This window comes from Aquarana catesbeiana, unplaced genomic scaffold (assembly GCF_042186555.1).
Source record: "Aquarana catesbeiana isolate 2022-GZ unplaced genomic scaffold, ASM4218655v1 unanchor195, whole genome shotgun sequence".
NCBI lineage: Eukaryota > Metazoa > Chordata > Amphibia > Anura > Ranidae > Aquarana > Aquarana catesbeiana.
Genome location: NW_027362618.1, coordinates 1 through 25000, shown reverse-complemented (window position 1 = coordinate 25000; position 25000 = coordinate 1). Strand labels below are relative to the sequence as shown.

The following is a 25000-nucleotide window of genomic DNA, read 5'->3' as shown; positions in this document are numbered from 1 at the left end:
ATTTGCGCAGCAGTCTTACAAGCGCACTTTTTTTTGGAAAAAATACACTTTTTTGAATTAAAAAATAAAACAGTAAAAGTTAGCCCATTTTTTTTTCTTATATTGTGAAAGATAATGTTACGCCGAGTAAATTGATACCCAACATGTCACACTTCAAAATTGGAATGGTGACAAACTTTTACCCTTAAAAATCTCCATAGGCGACGTTTAAAAAATTCTACAGGTTGCATGTTTTAAGTTACAGAGGAGGTCTAGTGGTAGAAACATTGCTCTCACTCTACCGATCTCGGCGATACCTCACATGTGTGGTTTGACCACAGTTTTCATATGCGGGCGCTACTCACGTATGCGATCGCTTCTGCATGCGAGCTCGGCGGGACGGGGCGCGTTTCAAAAATTTTTTCTTATTTATTTTACCTTTTATTTTTACACTTTTTAAAAAATAAAAAAATACAATTGTGTCACTTTTATTCTTATTACAAGGAATGTAAACATCCCTTGTAATAGGAAAAAAAGCATGCCAGGACCTCTTAAATATGTGATCTGGGGTCAAAAAGACGTCAGATCTCATATTTACACTTAAATGCAATAAATAAATAAATAAATAAATAAATAAAATAAAAAAGGCCCTTTAAGAACTATGGGCGGAAGTGACATTTTGATGAAGCTTCCACCCTGCATTGTTATGGAGATGGGTGGGGGCCATCTTCCCCTCACTCATCTCCATGCCAAACAAGGGGAAACATCCGATCGCCTCTACCGCTGCCGACGGCTCCGTTAAGCGGTGGAGGGCACCAGAGCGCGGCCCCCTCCTGCCGATAAGAGTGATCTTGCAGCGAATCCGCCGCAGAGACCACTGTTATCGGAAACCGGACCGCCGGCTGAAGAAGAGCATACCAGGGTTATGGCAGCTAGCTGCTGCCATAATGATATCCCCCTTCAAAGTAAGGACGTAGATCGCCGTGCGGCGGTCCGCAAGTGGTTAAAGTGCACCTTCATTTTCTGCTAAAAGCAAGACTCCCATAAATGCAAAGCAGTCATGTCTGTGTATATTATGAACCTGACCCAAGACCAGCAGCAGTGTTGGGTGACCAGCACTGTTACTATTTAACAGCATTGCACTACTGAAGGGTCAACTAGGTGTACAGACGTACTTCTTGGAGGTTGTTACATAAAAAAAAGTAGAAGTTTTCTTAACTGCACGGATGATGTCAGGACAGGTGATTCTGCTGCTGGTGATATGGCAAAATCTCCAAAGTAAAGCAATCAGCCTCAATGGCATAACTTTCTCACTGACCTAACTGAAGAGTCTCTTTCATTAGTGGCAGAGACGCATTTTGCAACTACTGCCTATGGAGGGAGCAACTACATCGGAAAAGGTTTTTTTTCACCTGACATAAGCCTAGCAATCCAGCTGCTAATTCAGCTTAAACAATGTAAGAAAAAGTATTTTTGTACTCCCCATAAAATCCTTTTCTTGGTGTTCGTTGAGATACAAAGGAAGTCTCTTTAGCCTTCTAGTTATACTACCTCTTACAGGAGGAATGGTGGTTTTCCAGCATAGCAGTTCCATAGAAGCCAGTGATTACACTGGCTTCGGTTGGACAGACAGCTGTACACACAGATCAAAAGTTGGACGATTCCTGGTGAATCGGCAGATTTTCAGCTAAAGGGTACCGGGCTTTGGGCAACAAATGCTGAGTTTCAACACCACTTCGTCCCTACGCAGAACTAAAGTTTATTGCAGGATAAGCTCACCAGTTCAGACACTCGCCCTGAGATGATGGCTGCAAGGAAAACAACCTTGTGTGAGAGTAGTTAGAAAAATGTCTGAAGTGCAAGAGGAACCGGATTCAGATCCCACAGTCACAAGGGAACAGATGGGGGAGCTACATGGGAGCTGTTCTTCATCAAAGAGTGAGGGGACACTGGCCTCTAAAGGAGAGAAACTGGACAAATAGAATTCCCTTGAAAGGAGGCTGCCATCAGACCGAAGATTCTCATGCAAAAGCAGAGAGAGTTTAAAGGACTGGAGAGTCTGAAGTTTCTTCTATGGGAGAAACACTCTGGTGTGTGTGTGTGTTGTGTCCACAGCTAGAACCCAACAAAGATGGGGATGCCACGAGAGCAGAGTAGGGCTTATACTATATCTAGCACTTTGGTGAATACCTGAGGAGCAGATGAAAGGTCAAAGGCAGGGCAACAAACTGGTAGCATAACGGCCCTAAAGCAAATTGTAGGAATCAACAATGCACTGGAAAGATGGAGACATGCAGGCAAGCACCTGGGATGTCCACAGAAGCCAGAAAGTTTTACTGATAAAAAGGTGCAATGACAGATTTGGTGGATTCCAAGTGGAATTTCTTGAAACCGTTCTGCCAAAGAAATTGGGACAATGATGTGGAGATCCTGAAGACCAAGTGAGCCTGATAGAGATCGGACAACCTGTGTTCTGACACAGGAAGTTTAGAGGTGAAAAACGGGGGGGCAAGGGGCAAAACTCCAATTTTTAGCCCTGGGACACCACCTCCTGCACCCAAGTGCAAACTGTCCAATCCTTTGTAAAGGTTACGAAATGTTGCCCCTCTCTGAAAAACAGGGGAAAACTTCATGCCAAGGAAGGCTTGTCTAAAGATTTGACAGACTTAAAAGTGGCAGACTGAGGGGGGGCTGGAGGCCAAGCTTGGGGGGATAGCATCTCAACGTTGAGATGGATCTTTTCTGTTTTCGATCCATCAGAGGTAGAAGACTTTGCAGTCAGCTCTTTAGGTTTCTTTCACTGCGGAAGATTTTTTTACTAACCAGTAGCATTCTTGGTTATCATCAAGAGTCAGTATAAAGAGAAATCCCTCAAAAAGGCAATGCGGATCAAATGCTGCATGCACAAAAGTTTTGCAGTCTAGCGCTTTAGCCAAAGTGCCCTACATGGGAAAAGAGATGAGAAGCTTCCAGCAAACCATCACAGCTATTTAATGTTACAGCCCCCTGCTCCATGCATTTAATAAGCAAGGGATCAACTTGTAGCAGTGGTTAGATTTATTTTAAATGCTTTTATATAGTCACAGTATACATTTCATTTTATAAGATCAGCATTGTAATAGCTTGTCAAAAATAACTGTTTGTATAGCTAACATAAGCGTTAGAGCTGCACGATTCTGGCTAAAATGAGAATCAGGATTTTTTTTGCTTAGAATAAAGATCACGATTATGACAGCGTAACATCAGCTTTCACATTAAACTGAAAAAAGTGGTGGGCTATCTGTACCGTTTCGTTTTTTTTAAATTCTTTAAAGTGTATTTAAAAAAAAAATAAAATTGCATTTGGAAGACCGCTGCGCAAATATAGTACGACATAAAATATTGCAACGACCGACATGTCATTCTCTAGGGTCTCTGCTAAAATTATATATATATATATATATATATATATATATATATATATATATATATATATATATCTGAGGGTTCTAAGTAATTTTGTAGCAAAAAATACTGATTTACTGAAGTGTCAGAAAAAGGTTTAGTCTTTAAATGGTTTACAGACTGAAGTTTCAATCCTCTAAGAACGAAATATTACTTTGTTTATAGTTCTCTCCATGTTGAGATAAACTTGGAAGGCTACCTGGATTTAAAAAAAAAAAATATGTCAGCTGTCAGAAGTGAGCAGAGAACATTGCACTTGTTACATAGAATTGGGAAATGCTGGTTTAAGATCGGGAGGGGGTTAGAATCGTGATTTTGATTATTTAACGATTAATCGTGCCAATCTAATAAGTGTACTTGGAAATTCTCACTTTCATGTTCTGAGTGCTTTGCAGCTTCCTCTCCTTTGTTTACATTTAAGCTCTAAGGACAACATATCCCATGTTACCTTGCTGCCTGCAAGCTGTGATTCCTGTACTGACTGTGCCTCCTGATACTCATAACCTCTGTAGTTTAGACAGAAGACTTTTAAATGTGACAAGACAGTGTCTACTCGCAGGGCATAGTGGACACGTCACAGAATTCAAGGAAGTAAATGTGTGGGGATCTTCATAAAGTTTACAAAAACTTCAAGATGATTCAGATTAATACAAGTAGGATAGAAATAACTGAAGGGCTTGCCTGATTGGGTACAAATTCAAAGTATTGTTTAGGTTTGACCTCATATTATATGTTTTTTGGTAAATCTAAAAGGGAAATTGTGTAATTTGGTGCACAGATGTAGTGTAGTTCTACTTTAGGCGTTCCTGCAGCAATCCTAAGGGGAAATCCTCCTGAAGATTGATCACACATTTTCATTATGGAGACTCAAACTAGATAACTGGGAACTCCCCTGTTGTAGAAGGAAGGGCAAGACTTAAAAAAAAGGTGGGTGTAAAGTTTGGTGGGACCTGTGCTAGAAATTAATGATTGAGTTCCCCAGAGATAAGAAAGCCAGTAGGGTTTGGCACATCAGCGTCCGCATATAACTGAAACATCACTTTTGTTTAGAATGAGCCACTACAGAGGCACTACTTTGCACTCATCCCATTTTTTTTTAAATGCCTTGCACGATCCCGTTATGTATCATACCAGCAGAAGCTGAGCACCAGCTGCATCAATTTCAGGGATAAACTTCTCTACTGGCTGCTGACTCCGGGGTGAAAAAGCAGAACGTGGTAATGTAACATCCTCCGGCCACTCCTCCTCTGAAGGTAGACCAATCATACTGTAGAGAGAAGACACATGGTAAGTGACACACATGCAGGCTTATTCATTAGCTAAAAAAGGTAAAAGTGCAGAAACCCAGAACCACCAAGTGGGATCCATCTTTGCTATAATTGACTGCACTTTTAATTGCCTTACTTAAAGTGGTAAGAAAGTCATTGCATGTAAAATCTGCTGACTGGCAGGACCCTAGAGGTAATTTCTTTCACAAATGTCCCCCCCCCCCCGCCTGTCAGCAGGTAATTTGATCTAAGCCACACATGCGCAGCTCAGACCACATTTATGGCCCGCACTGTGCCGTGGCGCTGTGACCCGCCATGGTGCTGTGACCCCCCCATGCGCATGTGCAGGAGTGACGTCACTGCAGCCTTGTCATTCGACCGGGCGAAGGTAGAAGCACAGGGGAGCCGACACAGAGCTGCACGGAGGACTCAGTTTGCAGGAAAGTTTGCCATAACGTACTAGTATATAATGCATATTAGTACATTATGACTTAAACCTCTGAGCGACCAGCTTTTTTTATTTTAAAGACACAACTTTACTTCCACTTTAAGATTACCACCTTTGCTTCACCATGTTTTCCTTAATTTGCATAGCAAACTTCTCATTAAAGGAAAAAAAGAAATGCGCTTTACTTTGTTTGAAATTACCCTAATTTGCTGTAGCTTCAAAAATGTAATCATACCAGGCAACCATGTGGCCAAGCCTCACCGCCTGCTCCTAGCACAATGCATTAGTGGTAAACCCACAGTGCAATGTCAGCAGCTAACTGCAGGCAGGATCAGCGAATACAGTTCTCACAGCGGCAGGTCAACACAGGTTTGGGTAAGACAATGAAATCCAAAACGCCAAAAATAAATTTTCCAGCTTTTTTTCAGTGATGACAAAATGCTGTTTGGACAGAGAAAGTGACAGATAGAAAGACAACCCTGTCCCTACAGCGCTTTTATGTGGTGCAACCGTAATTCCTAAAGGAATACATGTAAAAGGCCACAGTATAGGGTGTGTCAAAGCTGAACTTTGGGGAAAGCAAAATACTCCCTTGCTAAATGCTAGTTTACGTCTAGGGGGCTGTAAAAAGCCATTTTAACCACTAGCTGACCGGCGCACAACAATGTACATCGGCACAATGGTATGGCTGGGCAAATCGGTGTACAGGTACATCCCCTTTAAATCGTGGCATTGAGGGCGCGCGTGCATGCCACGTACTCCATGACCGTACCCACTATGTCCGCCAGGGGCCTGGAATCGTGTCACAGAGCGGCAGAACAGGGAGATGCCTATCTCGCCCCATTCTGCCTAGTGACATGACAGATCTACTGCTCCTTGTCATTGAGAGCAGTGATCGCTGTCATGTCAGTGGAAGCCCCCCCCCCCCAGTTAGAACACCACCCTAGGTCACACCTAACCCCTTGATTGCCCCCTAGTGTTTAACCCCTTCCCCGCCAGTGCCATTTACACAGTAATCGCAGGTTGCCACCATTACTAATAACAAAACAAAAAAATTATATAATAAAAATGCTATAAATCTATTCCCTATTTTGTAGACGCTATAACTTTTGTGCAAACCAATCAATATACGCTTATTGCGATTTTTTTTTTTACCAAAAATATGTAGAAAGAAATATGTAAGAAAACATATCGGCCTAAACTGAGAAAAAAAAAATGTGTTTTTTTTTTTATATATTTTTTGGGGATATTCATTATAGCAAAAAAGTAAAAATTATAGCTTTCTTTTCAAAATTGTCGCTTTTTTTGTTTATAGCGCAAAAAATAAAAACCATAGAGGTGATCAAATATCACCAAAAGAAAGCTCTATTTGTGGGGAAAAAAAGGACATCAATTTTGTTTGGGAGCAATGTCGCACGATCGCGCAATTGTCAGTTAAAGCGACGCAGTGCCGTATCGCAAAAAGTGCTCTGGTCAGGAAGGGGGGTAAATTCTTCCGGTGCTGAAGTGGCTAATTGGTTGATCCTCTGCTCCTGCAGGCTCCCGTTTGGGCTGTCAGACCAGTCAATGCAGCCTTTCCCCTATGCTCTGGCAGACACATGTTCTATGGCATCATGAAGTACAGTTATGAGCCTATAGCCCTGCAATGGACAAGAAGACAATGAGGGACAATCCACTGCTGGAGCATAGGGGAGTAGAGTAGAGCGCCGTCAGTGGATCAGGTAAATAAAACAGCTTTTCGCGGTCCACTAGACCTAAATGAACCCTTGCCGTGTGGGGACAATCCTACTGCAGGAGGACCGAGGAAGACACAATAGCAGAGAGGAGAGCAGAGAGCAGGCTGCAGGTGATGGAGGCACGTAAACTGACCCCGGTGTCAGGGCTCAGCAGCCATGATACACCGTTGGTCAGTTTACAAAGGAGAGGGCAGAAACTGGCAAGATCAACCAGGTATTACAGGGGGCCAACTGACACAGCACAAGTACTGTGCTGTAGAACATGCTTTAAAGAAATAGGATCAGTTTTTTGTTTTTTTTTGGGGGGGGGGGGGTTTAAGCGCTTTAGGAACAAAACAAAAAAAAAAAAAACACAAACATTTTCCCACTGACACTTTTAGGTTTGAGTTTTCAGGTTTTGATGCCTTAACTACTTTCAAACCAGTGACGTACCCATATGTCGCCGGACCTCGGGTGGCTATACTGGGATGATGCCTGCAGCTATCATCCTGGTACAGTTATTTAGAGCAAGCGGTCGGCTCTTTCATAAAAGAAATCCTAGCAGCTAAATAGCTGCTGGATTGCTTTTATAAGCAGCGGGGGGGGGGGGGGGGGGGGGTTGTAGGAGACGTCCACCCCCCCCCCCACATGTCAATGGCGGCATTTAAAAAATAAATAAATCACAAGCATTCGAAAACAGATCTTGGTGTTTTAAATGCTTTTAAAAAGGGAGGGATTTGGGGTCTTATAGACCCCAGATAACTTCATAAAGAGTACCCCTGTCACATGCCCATTTCTGTCACAAGGATATTTACATTCCTTGCGGCAGCAATGAAAGTGCTTAAAAAAAAAAAAAATCTAATTAAAGAAATAAATTAAAGCGCCCCCCATTCCCCCCGTGCAACAGCGAGAGCTCAAGTCGGTCCTGCACACAAACAGCGATTGCCCCACACACGAGGTGTCACCACAAATATCAGATCATGGGCAGTAACTCTTGCACTAGAGCAGGGGTCTCAAACTGGTGGCCCTTCAGCTGTTGCGGAACTACAAGTCCCATGAGGCATCGCAAAGGCTTACAGTTGCAAGCATGACTCCCACAATCAGAGACATGATGGGACTTGTAGTTCCGCAGCAGCTGGAGGGCTGCCAGTTTGAGACCCTTGCACTAGACCCTTCTCTGAAAAACGAAAGAGTTAACCTGTAAGGGCTTTTAAAGCGTCACCTATGGATAGTAAAATTAAGCAATTTGTTGTCTTTGCACGGGCGTGCGCAATTTTGCAACATGTTTGGTATACATTTACTTAGCGCAACATCATCTTTCATATTTTAACCAAGAATAGGGTTATGTATTGTGCTTTTTGCATAAAAAAAAAAAAAAAAAAAAAAAGAGAGAAGTGTATTCTTCCCAAGAAAAATTGGAAAAAAACGGAAAGTATTCAGACCCCCTTAAATTTTTCACTCTGTTATATTGCAGCCATTTGCTAAAATCATTTAAGTTCATTTTTTTTCCTCATTAATGTACACACAGCACCCCATATTGACAGAAAAACACAGAATTGTTGACTTATTTTGCAAATTTATTAAAAAAGAAAAACTGAAATATCACATGGTCCTAAGTATTCAGACCCTTTGCTCAGTATTTAGTAGAAGCACCCTTTTGATCTAATACAGCCACGAGTCTTTTGGGAAAGATGCAACAAGTTTTTCACACCTGGATTTGTGGATCCTCTGCCATTCCTCCTTGCAGATCCTCTCCAGTTTGGTCAGGTTGGATGGTAAACGTTGGTGGACAGCCATTTTTAGGTCTCTCCAGAGATGCTCAATTGGGTTTAAGTCAGGGCTCTGGCTGGGCCATTCAAGAACAGTCATGGAGTTTTTGCGAAGCCACTCACTGTGTGCTTAGGGTCATTGTCTTGTTCGAAGGTAAACCTTCGGCCCAGTCTGAGGTCCTGAGCACTCTGGAGAAGGTTTTCATCCAGGATATCCCTGTACTTGGCCGCATTCATTTTTCCCTCGATTGCAACCAGTCGTCCTGTCCCTGCAGCTGAAAAAACCACACCCACAGCATGATGCTGCCACCAACATGCTTCACTGTTGGGACTGTATTGGACAGGTGATGAGCAGTGCCTGGTTTCTCCACACATACTGCTTAGAATTAAGGCCAAAAAGTTCTATCTTGGTCTCATCAGACCAGAGAATCTTATTTCTCACCATCTTGGAGTCCTTCAGGTGTTTTTTTTTTTTAGCAAACTCCATGCGGGCTTTCATGTGTCTTGCACTGAGGAGAGGCTTCCGTCGGGCCACTCTGCCATAAAGCCCCGACTGGTGGAGGGCTGCAGTGATGATTGACTTTCTACAACTTTCTCCCATCTCCCGACTGCATCTCTGGAGCTTAGCCACAGTGATCTTTGGGTTCTTCTTTACCTCTCTCACCAAGGCTCTTCTCCCCTGATAGCTCAATTTGGCCAGACGGCCAGCTCTAGGAAGGGTTCTGGTTGTCCCAAACGTCTTCCATTTAAGGATTATGGAGGCCACTGTGCTCTTAGGAACCTTAAGTGCAGCAGAAATGTTTTTGTAACCTTGGCCAGATCTGTGCCTTGCCACAATTCTGTCTGAGCTCTTCAGGCAGTTCCTTTGACCTCATGATTCTCATTTGCTCTGACATGCACTGTGAGCTGTAAGGTCTTATATAGACAGGGGTGTGGCTTTCCTAATCAAGTTCAATCAGTATAATCAAACACAGCTGGACTCAAATGAAGGTGTAGAACCATCTCAAGGATGATCAGAAGAAATGGACAGCACCTGAGTTAAATATATGAGTGTCACAGCAAAGGGTCTGAATACTTAGGACCGTGTGATATTTCAGTTTTTCTTTATTAATAAATCTGCAAAAATGTCAACAATTCTGTGTTTTTCTGTCAATATGGGGTGCTGTGTGTACATTGAGGAAAAAAATTGAACTTAAATGATTTTAACAAATGGCTGCAATATAACAGAGTGAAAAATTTAAGGGGGTCTGAATACTTTCCGTCCCCCTATTATATATATATATATATATATATATATATATATATATATATATATATATATATATATATATATATATATATATATATATATATATATATATATATATATATATCTATATCTATATCTATATCCAGATATTCCTAAAAGCACATCCCTTCATATTTACAATCCTGGGAAAATGTTCTATTTTTTTTATCAGGACACGTAGATTGGGACCCAGATTTAGTCCCTTGGACAAGTAGTTTAAAAACATTCCTACACCCCTGTGGTTAGCATCAGACCTGAAGCCCAGGTTCACACTTCGCTGTGAGAATGAAGCCATGTGAGTTCAGCTGAACTCGTACGATTTCACACCGGCATGTTGGCCGCAATTTCAGAGACATCTGTGCGAGTTTCTGCACAGATGTCAATGTAAATCGTAGTCCAAAATCGCAAAGAGTAGTACAGAAACTACTTTTTGAAATCGGTGTGGTGCTGCAGATGCAGTATTGCACCGGTTAGGATGGTGCTATTGCTGCCGATTTGACAAGTCAAATCGCATGTCAAATCGTATCAATGTGAACCAGGGCAGAGAGACTGCAAGGCAAACATGCCAGTTCTGTAAGAACATGTTGATACACATTATAAAAAGGCATTTATATAGTCAAATAAATCACTGGCTGAACTTTTCACAAACCCTTTTCATTTGTGATGATCTAGCACACAACATTCTTCCTGTTTTCCAGATGTTACAAAACACAACTTACTCAAAAATCTTGCAAAGCTGGTCGGCTTCTGAATTTCCACAAAACAGAGGTCTAAAAAAAATAAATATATAAATAAACAAACAGAACTTGCTTATTCAGCATGAGAACAAAGCAAACTTTAAAATGGCAAATCCACCCAAAATTGAGGTGTGACTTTGTAGAGGAAGATAAAGGTTTCTGTGTGACTGGCTCATAGATCTGGACATCTGTGGTGTTGTGAAAAACTACCCTAGGCACTTCCTAGTCTCTCGCTGTCTGAACTTTATACAATGTGTGTGGGGAAAATAAAACTGTACTCGAGAAACGCACACTGCTGACCGCATTTAGAATACGCAAACTACCTGGCTTCAATACTTAGAGACACTGACTTAAAAGAATTGCGTCAGATCAGGAAAAAGTCACAACGCCTAATCTTCATTCTTGCTCCAAGGCCACTGTACATGAACGGCTGGGTGGTACTTTCCTTGTCATGAGTGGACATTCATGAACGTCCTCAGAACGAGTGCTCGCAGCGTGGCCCAGAGGCCGCAGTGCAGCTCGATCCTGTGATCACTGGATCCAGCCGAGCAGAGATCGGGATATGGGTGCTGTGACTGGTCCTCCCGATCACGTGACAAAGCGGGGGAATCTGCAGTCCTGTGACAGCTCTCTGTGCAAGGATGATTTTATACAGAGAGCTGTCACAGATCCCCCCCACAAACAGTACACCAAGCACCTCTGTCCCCATACACGTTAATGTCCCCATCACATCTGTCACAGTGCACAAAACATCTGTCAGTCCCCGATTACCACCGTTGGCCGATCAACATCTGTCATTGCAACCATAGCTTGTGGACTATGACTTTCACACAGACCAAATAATACACTGTTTTGGGTTATTTTTACCAAAGAAATGTAACAGCATAATTTTTGGTTAAAATTTATGAAGAGAAATAACTTATTTGCAAAATTTTATAACAGAAACGAAGAAAAACTCATTTTGTTTTAAATTTCTATTCTTTTTTAATTTGCAGCACAAAAACACCCAAGTGGTGATCAAATACCACCAAAAGAAAGCTCTATTTGTGTGAAAAAAAAATGATAAAAATTTCGTTTGGGTACAGTGTTGCATGACCGCGCAGTTCTCATTCAAATATGAGAGAGCGCTGAAAGCTGAAAATTGGTCTGGGAAAGAAGGGGTGAAAGTGCCCAGTACTGAGGTAAAGTGGTGTAAACCCTTCTGTATACCCAATAAGTTCACCAACTTCAGAGATAAAACAAAGCCTCCTAGATATGTTATACCAGTTTACCTGCAACCCTCTTCTCTACAGCCTCCTAAAACACACTGTTTACACAGCATTTTCTGAGCTTCAGCAGGTAGGGAGCAGGGATGTGACATCACATATTGTACAGCAGAGATGAGTGTAATCTGAGGCATGAATGGAGGAAATTAACCTGCCCCCCTCCCTATGCAGACTCACAGGAAAACATGCACAGGTGAGGCTCTCAATCACCTGTGTGCTGGGGAGGGGGTGGGGCAATTTCTCCATACTGCCTGATGTCCAGATTAAACAGTTAAGGATCTGGAAGATTTTACCAGGCCATTATTTTCTATTTAGCACTGCGACTATTTAACTGGTAAATTGCGCTGTCATGCAACGCTGTACCCAAATTAAATTTATATTTTTTTTCACACAAATAGGGCTTTGTTTTGGCGGTATTTGATCACCACTGGGTCTATTTTATTTATATAAAAACGAAAAAAAAAAAAAAAAAAAACACACACGAAAACAAACTATTTTTTACTTACTGTTCTAAAATCTATCCAATGTAAAAAAAAATAAAAAATAAAATAAAATCTAATATAGATAGATAGATATGCACAAGAAGTGTATATTAGTTGGTTTGCGTGAAAGTTATAGCGTCTACAAACTATGGGATATATACTGGAAATTGTATTTATTTTTTTCTACTAGTAATGGTGGCGATCAGCGACTTATAGTGGGACTGTGATAGTGCAGCAGGCAATCTGACACTTTGTGGGAACTGATACCTGACATCACCAGTGACCCCAATACAGTGATCAGTGCTAATAATATACACTGTCACTGTACCAATGACACTAGCTGGGAAGGGGCTAACATCTAGGGGCAATCAAAGAGTTATCTGTGTACCCAAACAATGTCTACTGTGTGTAGTATGTGCGGCTTTCACTGAGTGATGTGCGTGGTTTTAAAAAACTGACACATTGCTGCTTTCTGCAGAGAGCTGGGTGTTTTACCAATACAGGGCTCCCTTCTGTCATTCGCTCAGCAGGTCCCTGCCATAAATCATTGGCTGAGAGCCGCTGATCGGCTGCAGAGACTTGCAGCCGTGCCCTCTACCTGGAAATGCCAAATTACGCATGAGATTTGGCGCAGGGCCGCCCTGCTGTGGTATAAGTGATGTGGGCGGTCCTGAACTGGTTAACTGTCAGAAGGAACTTGTGCAGATAGAGAAAGGAGACAGCAGGCAAGAGTAACACTATGCTTTGTTCATTTTTCATTTCAGAGGTTAAAGAAGGAGTTTAGCAGACGGACAAGGTTTTGGTCCTTCTACAATGCAACTAAGGACACAAACATCTGACCTCTGCTCATCTGCACATGGACAAGTTTTAATGGATGTTTCAAGCCCAAACACACACCACAGCTAAAACAGAAGTTCTCCTACTACTGAACACAATTTATTAAGCTACACTCAAACTTAAATTTTTGTTATGTATTGCTGTGTTCTGCAGGGGACAGGAATTTAAAGACAAAAGGCAAAGAAAGTGAAAATGTAACAAGTTCTAACCAGTCCCCACTATGTAAAATAAAAATAAAGTTGCAAAAGTTTTGTCCCAGTGAATCTATAGTTAGAAAGGGAAAATTTGCTCAATGGAGCAGATGCCTGTACAGTAAAAACTTGGATTGCGAGCATAATTTGTTCCGGAAACATGCTTGTAATCCAAAGCACTCTTATATCAAAGCAAGTTTTCCCATAAGAAAGAATGGGAACTCAAATCATTCGTTCAACAACCACTTGTTTATAAGTCCTTCGGTTTAAAGTCCATATAAAAAAAAGATTATAACAATGTGATAGGTTGTGTAACCATAAAATGTTCATCCACAAATGGAAGCCTCCACAAGGGGATTAGAAGCAACATCCAGCAGGAGTTGCAGTGTATAAAAGAGAAGAGAGGCGCCTCCAAGTGTAGCAATATGGTTACATTTAATGAAGGTACAACATTTAGCATCTCACATGGTTGATGATTAAAAGAGGCACATCTAAGTATGCAGGCATCCGGGGTAAAGCTGTCCACATAGACCATCCTCCACACCGCCGGCTCTCACTGCTGTCAGTCTACAATCGTGACCGGGAAGACTACCCTGCAGTACAGCGATCTGAAAGCGAGGCTTGAAGCGCTCATGGAGCGCAGTGTGGAAGAGATGACGTTGATGGCGGTGCGGAGGACTGTCTATGTGGACAGCTTTACCCCGGATGCCTGCATACTTAGATGTGCCTGTTTTAATCATCAACCATGTGAGTTGCTAAATGTTGTACCTTCATTAAATGTAATCATATTGCTACACTTAGAGGCGCATCTCTTCTCTTTTATACTCAGTTGTGACATGACGCTACTTGTATATCAAGACATCGCTTGTATATCAAGTCAAAATTTATTTAAAAATGTTGCTTCTCTTGCAAAATGCTTTCAAACCAAGTTACAATCAAACCAAGGTTTTACAGTATAAATATCAGAGTCTGCACAGGCTGGAAATAAGGTCTGTCAAGTTCTGATCTTTAATTCTTAAAGGTTGGGAGGCATAAAACGAGAAGTAAACAGAAGGGTATGATAATTCTAACTGATGTGGCTGTGATCTCAGACTCACTGAACTGAAAATATTATATGCAAAGCAAAAGTTCCAGCACTAGTCACTGTGAAGGATGAGATGTGCGATGTGTCAGCTGTTTACAGATGAAGACTGCTTTTTATATGACACATACTGGAAACACACAAATAAACCCGACTGAAAAAGTAACAGCAACACATACTCACTTCCTCCTGAACATCTCTGCAAATATACATCCTACACTCCAAATGTCTACCGGTGTGGCATATGTAGACTGAAGTAATACTTCTGGGGCACGATACCACAAGGTCACCACCTGTACAAAATCAATAAAGCAGATGCTAATATGATAACCAGAAAATATACATAAGAAAAAACCTAAAACATCAAGAAAAAAAAAAACTATGTATATTTGCATTTTTTATTAAATATTTGAGTGGACTGAAAGCTGCAGCATTTGGCCATTTTTTTTTTTTTCAAATATTTGATTTAAGCCACAAAAGCCAAATCCAGGTTATCAAATAAACTATTAATACATTTAAATGGAACAACATAAATCAGAAGGTTAATTCAGAGTACACGTAAGTCTCATCATACAGTATGTGGAGATTATATATGTAGTGTACCTGCCAAGGGACAAACCGCTGGTAGCAAGTCCTGGGATTGCCTTTCCATGTCATTATCAAGAGAGAAGAAAAGAAAAGTTAGTGGAGAACAGAGAAAGAGAGAAGATGGGGGGGGGTTAGGGAGAGAGAGAGGGGGGAGCTGCAGCATTTAAATGTAGAATGCCAACCTTCCGCTTGTAAAACCCTCTAGTGCCAAGACAGCAGTCTGCCAATGGCTGTCAATGTCAGAACCATCACACCAGCTACACTATGTATTGAGAAATCATTTGGTTTAGTCAAAGGTCAAAAGATAAGCAACAGTCCAGTTTTGCCACTTGTATGATTTCTGCTGGACGGACAAAGAAGTTGTGTTAGGTCAGTTCACTAGGCTATAATAAATGTGTAAGAAAAAATATATAACACCGCGCTAACCCAATGTATAGAAAAAAACAGCTACATACAAATATGACCAATATTCAAAACATGTAATAAAAATAAATGTAGCGCTAATGATAATGGTGATAAACTTGTCAGTGGTAATAGCCCACTGAAACCGAAAGAAAAACATAAGTATGACCAATATAGCACAGTAAACAAGTGAAGTTCAATAGTGCCCAAATAAGTAGCAATGAAATGGCAATAAGTGTACTCTTCCCTACACTTGATTTTATCTATTTACGTGATCACGCTATTTTAAAAATTTTTTTTGATTATTGGTGTCATCCAATAAATACATCATTTGATCTGCACCATTGGCGCTTTCATATATTTTTTTGGGAACCACCTATACATCTGAGACTTCCATGTGGCTGGGACTCCCCTTCGGCCTTCCGGACTGGCAGTCGCGATTGGGACAACAGAGGAAGGATTCCCCTTGAGATCCGGGGGTTTCTTGGACCAACTACTTCCATCTTGGATCTCTGAGCCTGTTTGATTCGATGAGAATGATAGAGGTATCTCGCTGACCTACACCTCCAGCACAGAAAAAAAAAAAAAAAAAAATCACTTTTTTAGATCTAGAAATCCTGGTAGTTAATGAACGTTTTCAATTTAAAACCTTCTTCAAGTCGACTGACGGAAATGGCTATATCCCTACTGATAGTTGCCATCATCCTTCTTGGAATCGTTCTGTCCCACGTAGCCAATTTCTGCTATTAAAGGAGGAATTGTAGCGATATAAACACCTTCAAGGTACAGGCAGAAGCACTTAAGATACGACTGCTTGATAAGGGATATAGCCATTCTGAAATTGACTCGGAGATTTCTCGTACTCTGGAGGTAGACAGGGTTTCTTTACTTGCTACCAAACCCAAGCTGGATACTGATAAGTTTAGATGGGCCATGATGACCACCTTTTCCACCCAATATCGCCAGATCAAGGCAATTTTCACAAAACATTGGAATATTCTTAAGAGTGACCACATTCTTGGGCCCTCCTTACCGGAACAGGCCAAAATGATTTTCAGGGGAGCACCTACCCTTCAAAGTAGAATAGCCCCTAACATTATCAATCCCCCTACACGTACGACATTTTTTCAGGATCTAACTGTTTTTTTTCCCTTGCAGGAAAAGCACGGTGTGTCAACATAATACGGGAGTGGGTCGGAAAGTGACCACCTTCAGGTCTTCTGTCACCAACAAACAGTATCCTATCAAACATTTTTGTACATGTGCAACCCACTATATTGTTTATTTAATCACTTGCCCTTGCGGGAAGCAATATGTGGGTTGCACCATCCGTACTTTTTCTATCAGAGTGGCGGAACACATTTCCCTAATAAAAAGTGGGGACACAAAACATCCTGTGCCCAGACATTATAGATTACACCATGACCGTAATCTAAAAGGCACCTTATTTCTAATTATTGATAGATAAAAACCAGGGGGGGGGTCTCACCACTCGAGACCTTCTGGATTTACGAACTACGCTCCCACTCGCCCTATGGCATGAACATAGAGTGGGATATTAATGCCTTTATTAGTCAGGCCTGAGTAGATTTATTTTTCCTATTTTGACTTTATAATCACCAATCTCTCTCTTTATTTGCTCTTATTGTTTGAGCCTTGGTGGCCATTTCTTTTTTATATTTGCTTTTTATATGATTATTGGTGTATGATCTTTTGTGTACAGGTGGCACCACATGAGAGTCCACTTCACAAGCTGTACTTATATTCGCTAAAAAAAGTTTTTTATACGTTTTTAGGATAGATCGATACAGTGGCTTGCGAAAGTATTCGGCCCCCTTGAACTTTTCAACCTTTTGCCACATTTCAGGCTTCAAACATAAAGATATAACATTTTTATTTTTTGTGAAGAATCACCAACAAGTGGGACACAATTGTGAAGTGGAACGAAATCTTTTGGATTTTTGAAACTTTAACTAATAAAAAAAATGAAAAGTGGGGCGTGCAAAATTATTCGGCCCCCTTGCGTTAATACTTTGTAGAGCCACCTTTTTCTGCGATCACAGCTGCAAGTCGCTTGGGGTATGTCTCTATCAGTTTTGCACATCGAGAGACTGAAATTCTTGCCCATTCTTCCTTGCAAAACAGCTCGAGCTCAGTGAGGTTGGATGGAGAGCGTTTGTGAACAGCAGTTTTCAGCTCTTTCCACAGATTCTCGATTGGATTCAGGTCTGGACTTTGACTTGGCCATTCTAACACCTGGATACGTTTATTTGTGAACCATTCCTTTGTAGATTTTGCTGTATGTTTGAGATCATTGTCTTGTTGGAAGATAAATCTCCGTCCCAGTTTCAGGTCTTTTGCAGACTCCAACAGGTTTTCATCCAGAATGGTCCTGTATTTGGCTGCATCCATCTTCCCCTCAATTTTAACCATCTTCCCTGTCCCTGCTGAAGAAAAGCAGGCCCAAACCATGATGCTGCCACCACCATGTTTGACAGTGGGGATGGTGTGTTGAGTGTGATGAGTTGTGTTGCTTTTACGCCAAACATATCGTTTTGCATTGTGGCCAAAAAGTTTGATTTTGGTTTCATCGGACCAGAGCACCTTCTTCCACATGTTTGGTGTGTCTCCCAGGTGGCTTGTGGCAAACTTTAGACGAGACTTTTTATGGATATCTTTGAGAAATGGCTTTCTTCTTGCCACTCTTCCATAAAGGCCAGATTTGTGCAGTGTACGACTGATTGTTGTCCTATGGACAGACTCTCCCACCTCAGCTGTAGTGCTCTGCAGTTCATCCAGAGTGATCATGGGCCTCTTGGCTGCATCTCTGATCAGTCTTCTCCTTGTCTGAGCTGAAAGTTTAGAGGGACAGCCAGGTCTTGGTAGATTTGCAGTGGTCTGATACTCCTTCCATTTCAAAATGATCGCTTGCACAGTGCTCCTTGGGATGTTTAAAGCTTGGGAAATCTTTTTGTTTCCAAATCCGGCTTTAAACTTCTGCACAACAGTATTACGGACCTGCCTGGTGTGTTCCTTGGTCTTCATGATGCTCTCTGCGCTTTCAACAGAACCCTGAGACTATCACAGAGCAGATGCATTTATACAGAGACTTGATTACACACAGGTGGATTCTATTTATCACCATCAGTCATTTAGGACAACATTGGATCATTCAGAGATCCTCGCTGAACTTCTGGAGTGAGTTTGCTGCACTGAAAGTAAAGGGGCCGAATAATTTTGCACGCACCACTTTTCAGTTTTTTAATTGCTAAAAAAGTTTAAAATATCCAATAGATTTTGTTCCACTTCACAATTGTGTCCCACTTGTTGGTGATTCTTCACAAAATATTAAAATTTTATATCTTTATGTTTGAAGCCTGAAATGTGGCAAAAGGGCCGAATACTTTCGCAAGCCACTGTAGAGAGAGGGAGAGGCAGAGGGAGAGGCAGAGGCAGAGGCAGAGAATGAATATCTCTATCTATCCCTCAGAGAACATTTAATGTATCATTTAACATATTGTATTATTTAACTAAAAACTTATGTCATATATATCTGTTCCTCAGTGAACATTCAATGTATCATCTAACACAGTGTTTCTCAACTCCAGTCCTCAAGGCGCCCCAACAGGTCAGGTTTTCAGGCTCTCCATTATTTTGCACAGGTGATCTGATCAGTTTCACTGCCTTAGTAATTACCACAGCTATTTCATCTGAGGGAAATCCTGAAAACATGACCTGTTGGGGCGCCTTGAGGACTGGAGTTGAGAAACACTGATCTAACACATCGTATTATTTTTAATTTAAACATATGTCATCTTTATATAAAACCATTTTTTGTTATTTAAAATATTTTTTGCTATACAGTCTTGTCCCCTCTATTTAGTTGATGCTGAACATTCTCCTTCCGCTTTACAGGGATTTTATTTGTGTAGTCACACACATGGTTGGTCACATGACCTTACCATGCTCAAGGTAGAGGGATATTTTTCCCTTTGAGTGCAGTTACGCGGTGGCTGTGACGCAAGACGCAGCCATGTGTCAATATGACACGAGCGCTTCTCCTCCCATTGGATGAGACCTTGGGTGTTGGCAGTGCGCATGCCCCGGACGGATGACTGTACGTCATTTCCGCCCGTTGGTCAGCACGGACTCGACTTTGCGCGCCCGTGGAGCGCACATCCTGGAAAGACGTCACATTCGTTCAGGCCATACCGCTTCCTTTTCAGTGTATCTCCCACTATGTGGATATACACTGTGGAACGCATGTCCCCATTGTCTAGTGTATCAAGGTGGAACGCACGCGGGATCGCCATCTTAGGCAAAACCAGAAGTACTTCCTATACGCACCACAGTTGCTTGGGTTTTTGGCTCTCATGATGGGGGTCACTTTCCATATAAATATGGGATTAGCAGCAGTGGTGGGTCACCCCAGATGATGTCCTTTTAGAGACGAAATGCGTCGAGACGGTCCCTATTGCTGCCTATATTGTTCTACAGCGCTGTTTTTATCTAGATCCAGGTGAGTGTTTTTTTATTTTAATAAATACATTTTTGTTTTATGGAATTACGTTATGGATCTCTTTCGTTCCCTTTCCAATACTCTCCACATGTTTATGGATTTTTGAGCTGTTGGTCTGCCTGTGGTGCCATCTTCCCATGACCCTACTCGGCTGCTATCTACACATACCCGTTTGACGGCTCCTACCCATGGTTCATCCATTACACAACAAGCTTGTTTGACACAGAGCATATGCCCTAGTGTGTTCAAACGATCCGGTAAGCCTTCCCTTCACCCGGTGGTGGTCTCTTTCCACGAGTGTACATATTCACTTTTTACAAAGACTTCACTGCACTTGGCTGGAAATAGATTTTTTTATTTACCTTTATTCATGGACTTATTTTGAATGTACATCTTATTTTCACTATATACACGTTGAGTTCAATTGTGCGTGTTATGATATATATTTGTTGTTATTTCACTGTCTTTTTTGACATTGGTTTGAATTGCATCAGTGCACTTCTATTTCTAGCGCTACACTTTGTTAGTCTTGATTCGGTATCACCGGCATCCGAATCCACCTTCTCTGGTAAGCGTATGTCATCCGTTTTCCTGTTCAAGATTTTATAACTGATGATACACAGATGTGAAGATTCTCCATTCATGTTGGACTCACTCCACATACGCTCTATTATGGGACTACCATTTCATTGCTACTTATTTGGGCACTATTGAACTTCACTTGTTTACTGTGCTATATTGGTCATACTTCTATAATAAATGTGACCTTTGTTATAATAGTCATTTTCAGCATTTATAGGCTCTCAACAGAATAAAATGAGAACAATTACGGCTTAAGTAAATTGAGGCTTGTGTATGTAACCGGCTCTAGGGGTATGTAACCATTCCATGCTCACAAAAGCATCATATTCTTATTTATGAACATCAATGTTTCAATAGTCTGATAGCTTGCAGATGCAATATCTTGTGCTTGAAATATTTCAGTGCCCCACTTCACATCCCAAATGGACAGCATGTTAAATATGACGTGACTTCAGAATTTGTTCCCATTTTTTATCGTTATGCACAACTGTAAAGATTAGCAGGTCTGATAATGGGGAGTATCCATGAATATAGGAGTAAAGCAATCCTTTTGCATCCTGATTGTTATGTATAGGGACCAAAAACCATTCTGACACAAACACATGTTAAGGTAAGCCGTTACAGTTACCTTAACAGGAACAGTATATAGCGGGGCTCTACAAACTTTCAAAAAAAAAAAAAAAAAAAAAAAGCTGGTTTACGGTCCTCCAGACCAAGGACTGTGGCCCGTGGAAACAGGAAAGGCTCTGGGGTCAGGGCGCGGAATGGCGGCGCCCCATCACCGCGGTCAGGGCGCGGAATGGCGGCGCCCCATCACCGCGGTCAGGGCGCGGAATGGCGGCGCCCCATCACCGCGGTTAGGGCAAGGATTTATGCCCCTGTCAGAGGGAGGAACAGTGCCCCAAGGGCTGTATAAAATTAAGCAAAGGTCTGCATCCAGCCCCTGGGCAACAGTTTGGAGACTATGGTTATAGTGTCAGGGAGTAAACATTGAGACATTTTAACTTTTACCTGAAAGTTGTTCTTCAACCAACATATTTTAAAAGCAGACTTTAACTGAAAATGTAAAGTCCACTTATGTTACAGACCCCCATGCCCACCCTCTGAATAATAAAAATAAAAACCCTGGTTTCTGAATACTTCTTGTAAGCACTAGTGAGGGCACGGAGCCTCACTGCTAGAACCTGGGAAAATTTCAGGGTTCCATACCATATAGATGATACCAATTCTTTCAGGATTTAGGATCCTCGGCTCTCCCAGGATTCTGGTAGAAGGTCAAGTGAAGACACTGGTGCTTACAGAAAGGCTCACTTTAATAGAAAAGCATGGCTTTCCAAAAAACAAACATTTATACTTACCTAGGTGGATGCAGCATTGATCTGATGCTGCATCTGTCCCCCTGCTGGATCTGCAGTGAGACCTGAGCGATTAAATACTGCTGATCAATCAGTTCTCCCCCTCCGCTCTGAGCAGAGAGCCATAACTGTAAAGGGCTCTCTGCTTTCTTCTCCAGTGTTCACTGGAGTGCTGGGCTGTGGAGGGGGCAGGAGGGGCTGGCTCAGGCTCTTGGCGGATCGCCGAGAGGCTAAGTCAGGTGCCGGTCCAGGCTTTTAGATGGAGGTTCTAACACTTAACCATTATCATACTTTGTGGAAGTTTTACCCCATCTGCTGGTGTGGTTAATAGGACAGGAAATCTTTCCAATGGGGATTAAGAGGGCAACGAAAGCCTTTTTAGTAAGGCTGAACGGTTGCATGGGTGCTAAACTTGTGGTCTTCCAGCTGTTGTGGAACTACAAGTCCCACCATGCCTCTGCCTTTGGGAGTCATGCTTGTAACGGTCAGCAGCGTGCAATGCCTCATGGGACTTTTAGTTCTATCACAGGTTGAGCACCTCTAACAGGTTTTGTTGGTGAATTTCCACCTCAATGGGGAGAATATTCCAGCACCCTTTGGTAATCAGGATATCATTTGATACAAAATAGGAGAAAAAAAAAATACAATCCTGCTGTGGGGAAATGAAAAAGTATGTTGTGTCATAATCGACCAGTTTTATTATAAGAAAACAGTATTTGCTGCTTTCGCTAGGAATCTTAATACAACACTACAGAACAAAGTGCACCAGTCTGACCCTTAAAAAAAAAAAAAAAAAAAATTTGTGTCATAAAAATCACTATGTGATTAGAGGCCAGTTAGTACATAGAGATGCACATTGCTTACAGTGGCTGTATGCGAACGGGATCAGCTATGTGTGATTTCTCTGCTATACGTTACCACTGACACGTTTCAAGAGCAGACCCTCGTCATCAGAGCTCTGATAAAGAGGACTCGCTCTTGAAATGTGTAAGTGGTGACATGTCAAAAGCAGCGGCTACATGCTGTGCAGCAGAACAAAGAATGTTGTACCAGTCAGTTGCTGGTGAACAGTTTGTTGTATATAGTGTAATCAGGATATGAAGTGAAAGGAAATTTCCCCAATGGAGACACAAATTGCAAAAAGTTTTTAAAGTGATATTCAAGTTTTGTTTTTTTATTTAGAAAATAAAATAAACCTGTCATACTTACCTGCTCTGTGCAATAGTTTTGCACAGAGCAGCCCAGATCCTCCTCTTCTCAGGGCGAACGTCAGAACTTCTGGCCCCTCCTTCCTTTCCTGCCAGGTGCCCCCAAAGCAAGCTGCTTGCTATGGGTGTACCCGAGCTGAGCCGCTGCTCTGTGACACCATTCACACACACATGGAGCTGTGGCTCGGCCCGCCCCCTTAGTCTCCCAATTGGCTCACTGGCTGTGATGGACAGCAGTGAGAGCCCAGGGCTCCTGCCAAAAGCCAATCAGGAGTGCAAGTCCCCAGAGAGGCAAGGCTGGATCGAGAGGGGGCTCAGGTAAGTATTAGGGGGGCTGTTGCACACAGGTGTATTTTTACTATCATGCATAGAATGGACGACGGTAATAAACTTTGTGCCATTACAACTACTTTAATGAAGTTTCTAAACCCTTCTCATGCTATCCAAAAAAAAAAGTTTTCACTGGAGTTCTTCTTTGCATTCTTATTACTCTCATTTGTTTTGAGTATAGTTCATGTTCAGAGTTGCAGAATCTCTCTACTTGTATAGCTGGAATTCTCTTCCGCATGCTCAAACTACTGCTACAATAAATCAATTAGTCACGCATTGTTCTTGAATGTCTGATTAGCCTGGTATGTTCCCATAATGGACATTACTGACTTATGTAAATGCACAGCATTATCAAGCAGAAGTCCGACATGAACAGATATGACTGTCCTATGTACAATTATAAATTACAAGCAGTAAAGATTTGGAACAATTACACACATTTACAAGAAGACATATACTGCTCCGATCACGTGTGTGTATGTTGAGAAAACCCGTAAAAAAAAAGGAACTTAGATTTCCTTTAATGCTTCAGTAAAAACCTTAAAAAAAAAAAAAGAGAATGGCGTGTCTGGTATTTCTAGACGGAGGCACACTCGGGGAGAGGTAACGGAGCAGACAGAGGCACACGCTGGGAGCGCAGTAGTCAGTGTGAGGGAGATTTCAGCTACAGCAACCTTTCCAAAATAAACACACTATGACCAGGAATGCAACTTCCTCATTACTAGGCCTTTGAAAAGTACCTAAAAACACAAACACGAGTGTTTACTCATGGCGGACCACTCTCTGCAATTATCTAAGTGTAGGTATGTGCAAAGGTGAGATCAGAGAAGGATACTCTGACGCAGTATGGAAACTTAAGTGCAGCCCCATGAACTAAGTGAACATAGAAGTCATACATAAATACTCTAGTGCATGTATGAACTGTGCTTGCTCCCCCACCTTCTGATGTGTGACATGGCAGTAAAGATGTTTGCACCAGCCACAATACGTACACACTAGTTTTATTTTCGTGTGAGCCGCTGTACTAACCATGCAAGGTTAGTCCAGTGATCTCCACCGCTGAGCTGTTGTGTTCTGACAGGGGGCAGCCCTTCCGCCACAACCCTCCGACCAGCACTCTCTGCCATTGGCTGAGAGCTGATCAGGAGTCAGTCGGCTGCTGGTTTTCCAGCATGCACGTCAGACAGAAGCTGGCCCAACAGCCAGACATACACAAGGGCCAAATGTCGGACTTTTTTTTTTTTTTTTTTTTTAACTGGCCGTTGTCTGACATTCGGCCCATGTGTACAGGGCTAAACAGACTCTTGTTCGATTTCTGTCAATACATGAATGGCCAGCTTTATATTAAGCGCTTTAATGAAGAATTTAAAGCGGAACGAACATTAAAAAAAAAAAAACAAATAATGGACAACAGGCAGGGTCTTTATTGCAGAAGACATATGCCAAGGGGCCACTTAAGTGATTTGGCAACCATTTGTGGGCCACAATGAAATGGTTCCTAATTGATAACAC

The 25000-nt window shown here is 41.8% G+C and overlaps 1 protein-coding gene across 1 annotated transcript in view; it reads right to left on the bottom strand.

Moving 5' to 3' along the window:
- Window positions 1–15159, bottom strand: part of LOC141121490 (cyclin-dependent kinase 4-like) — a gene marked incomplete at its 5' end in the record, with an annotated part of 17634 nt that extends 2475 nt beyond the window's left edge. The window contains 4 exon segments of the mRNA XM_073611119.1: window positions 4555–4690; window positions 10631–10681; window positions 14688–14797; window positions 15108–15159. Of these exon segments, the coding sequence (XP_073467220.1) occupies window positions 4555–4690; window positions 10631–10681; window positions 14688–14797; window positions 15108–15159 (349 nt within the window).
- Window positions 15160–25000: the final 9841 nt, after the last annotated feature.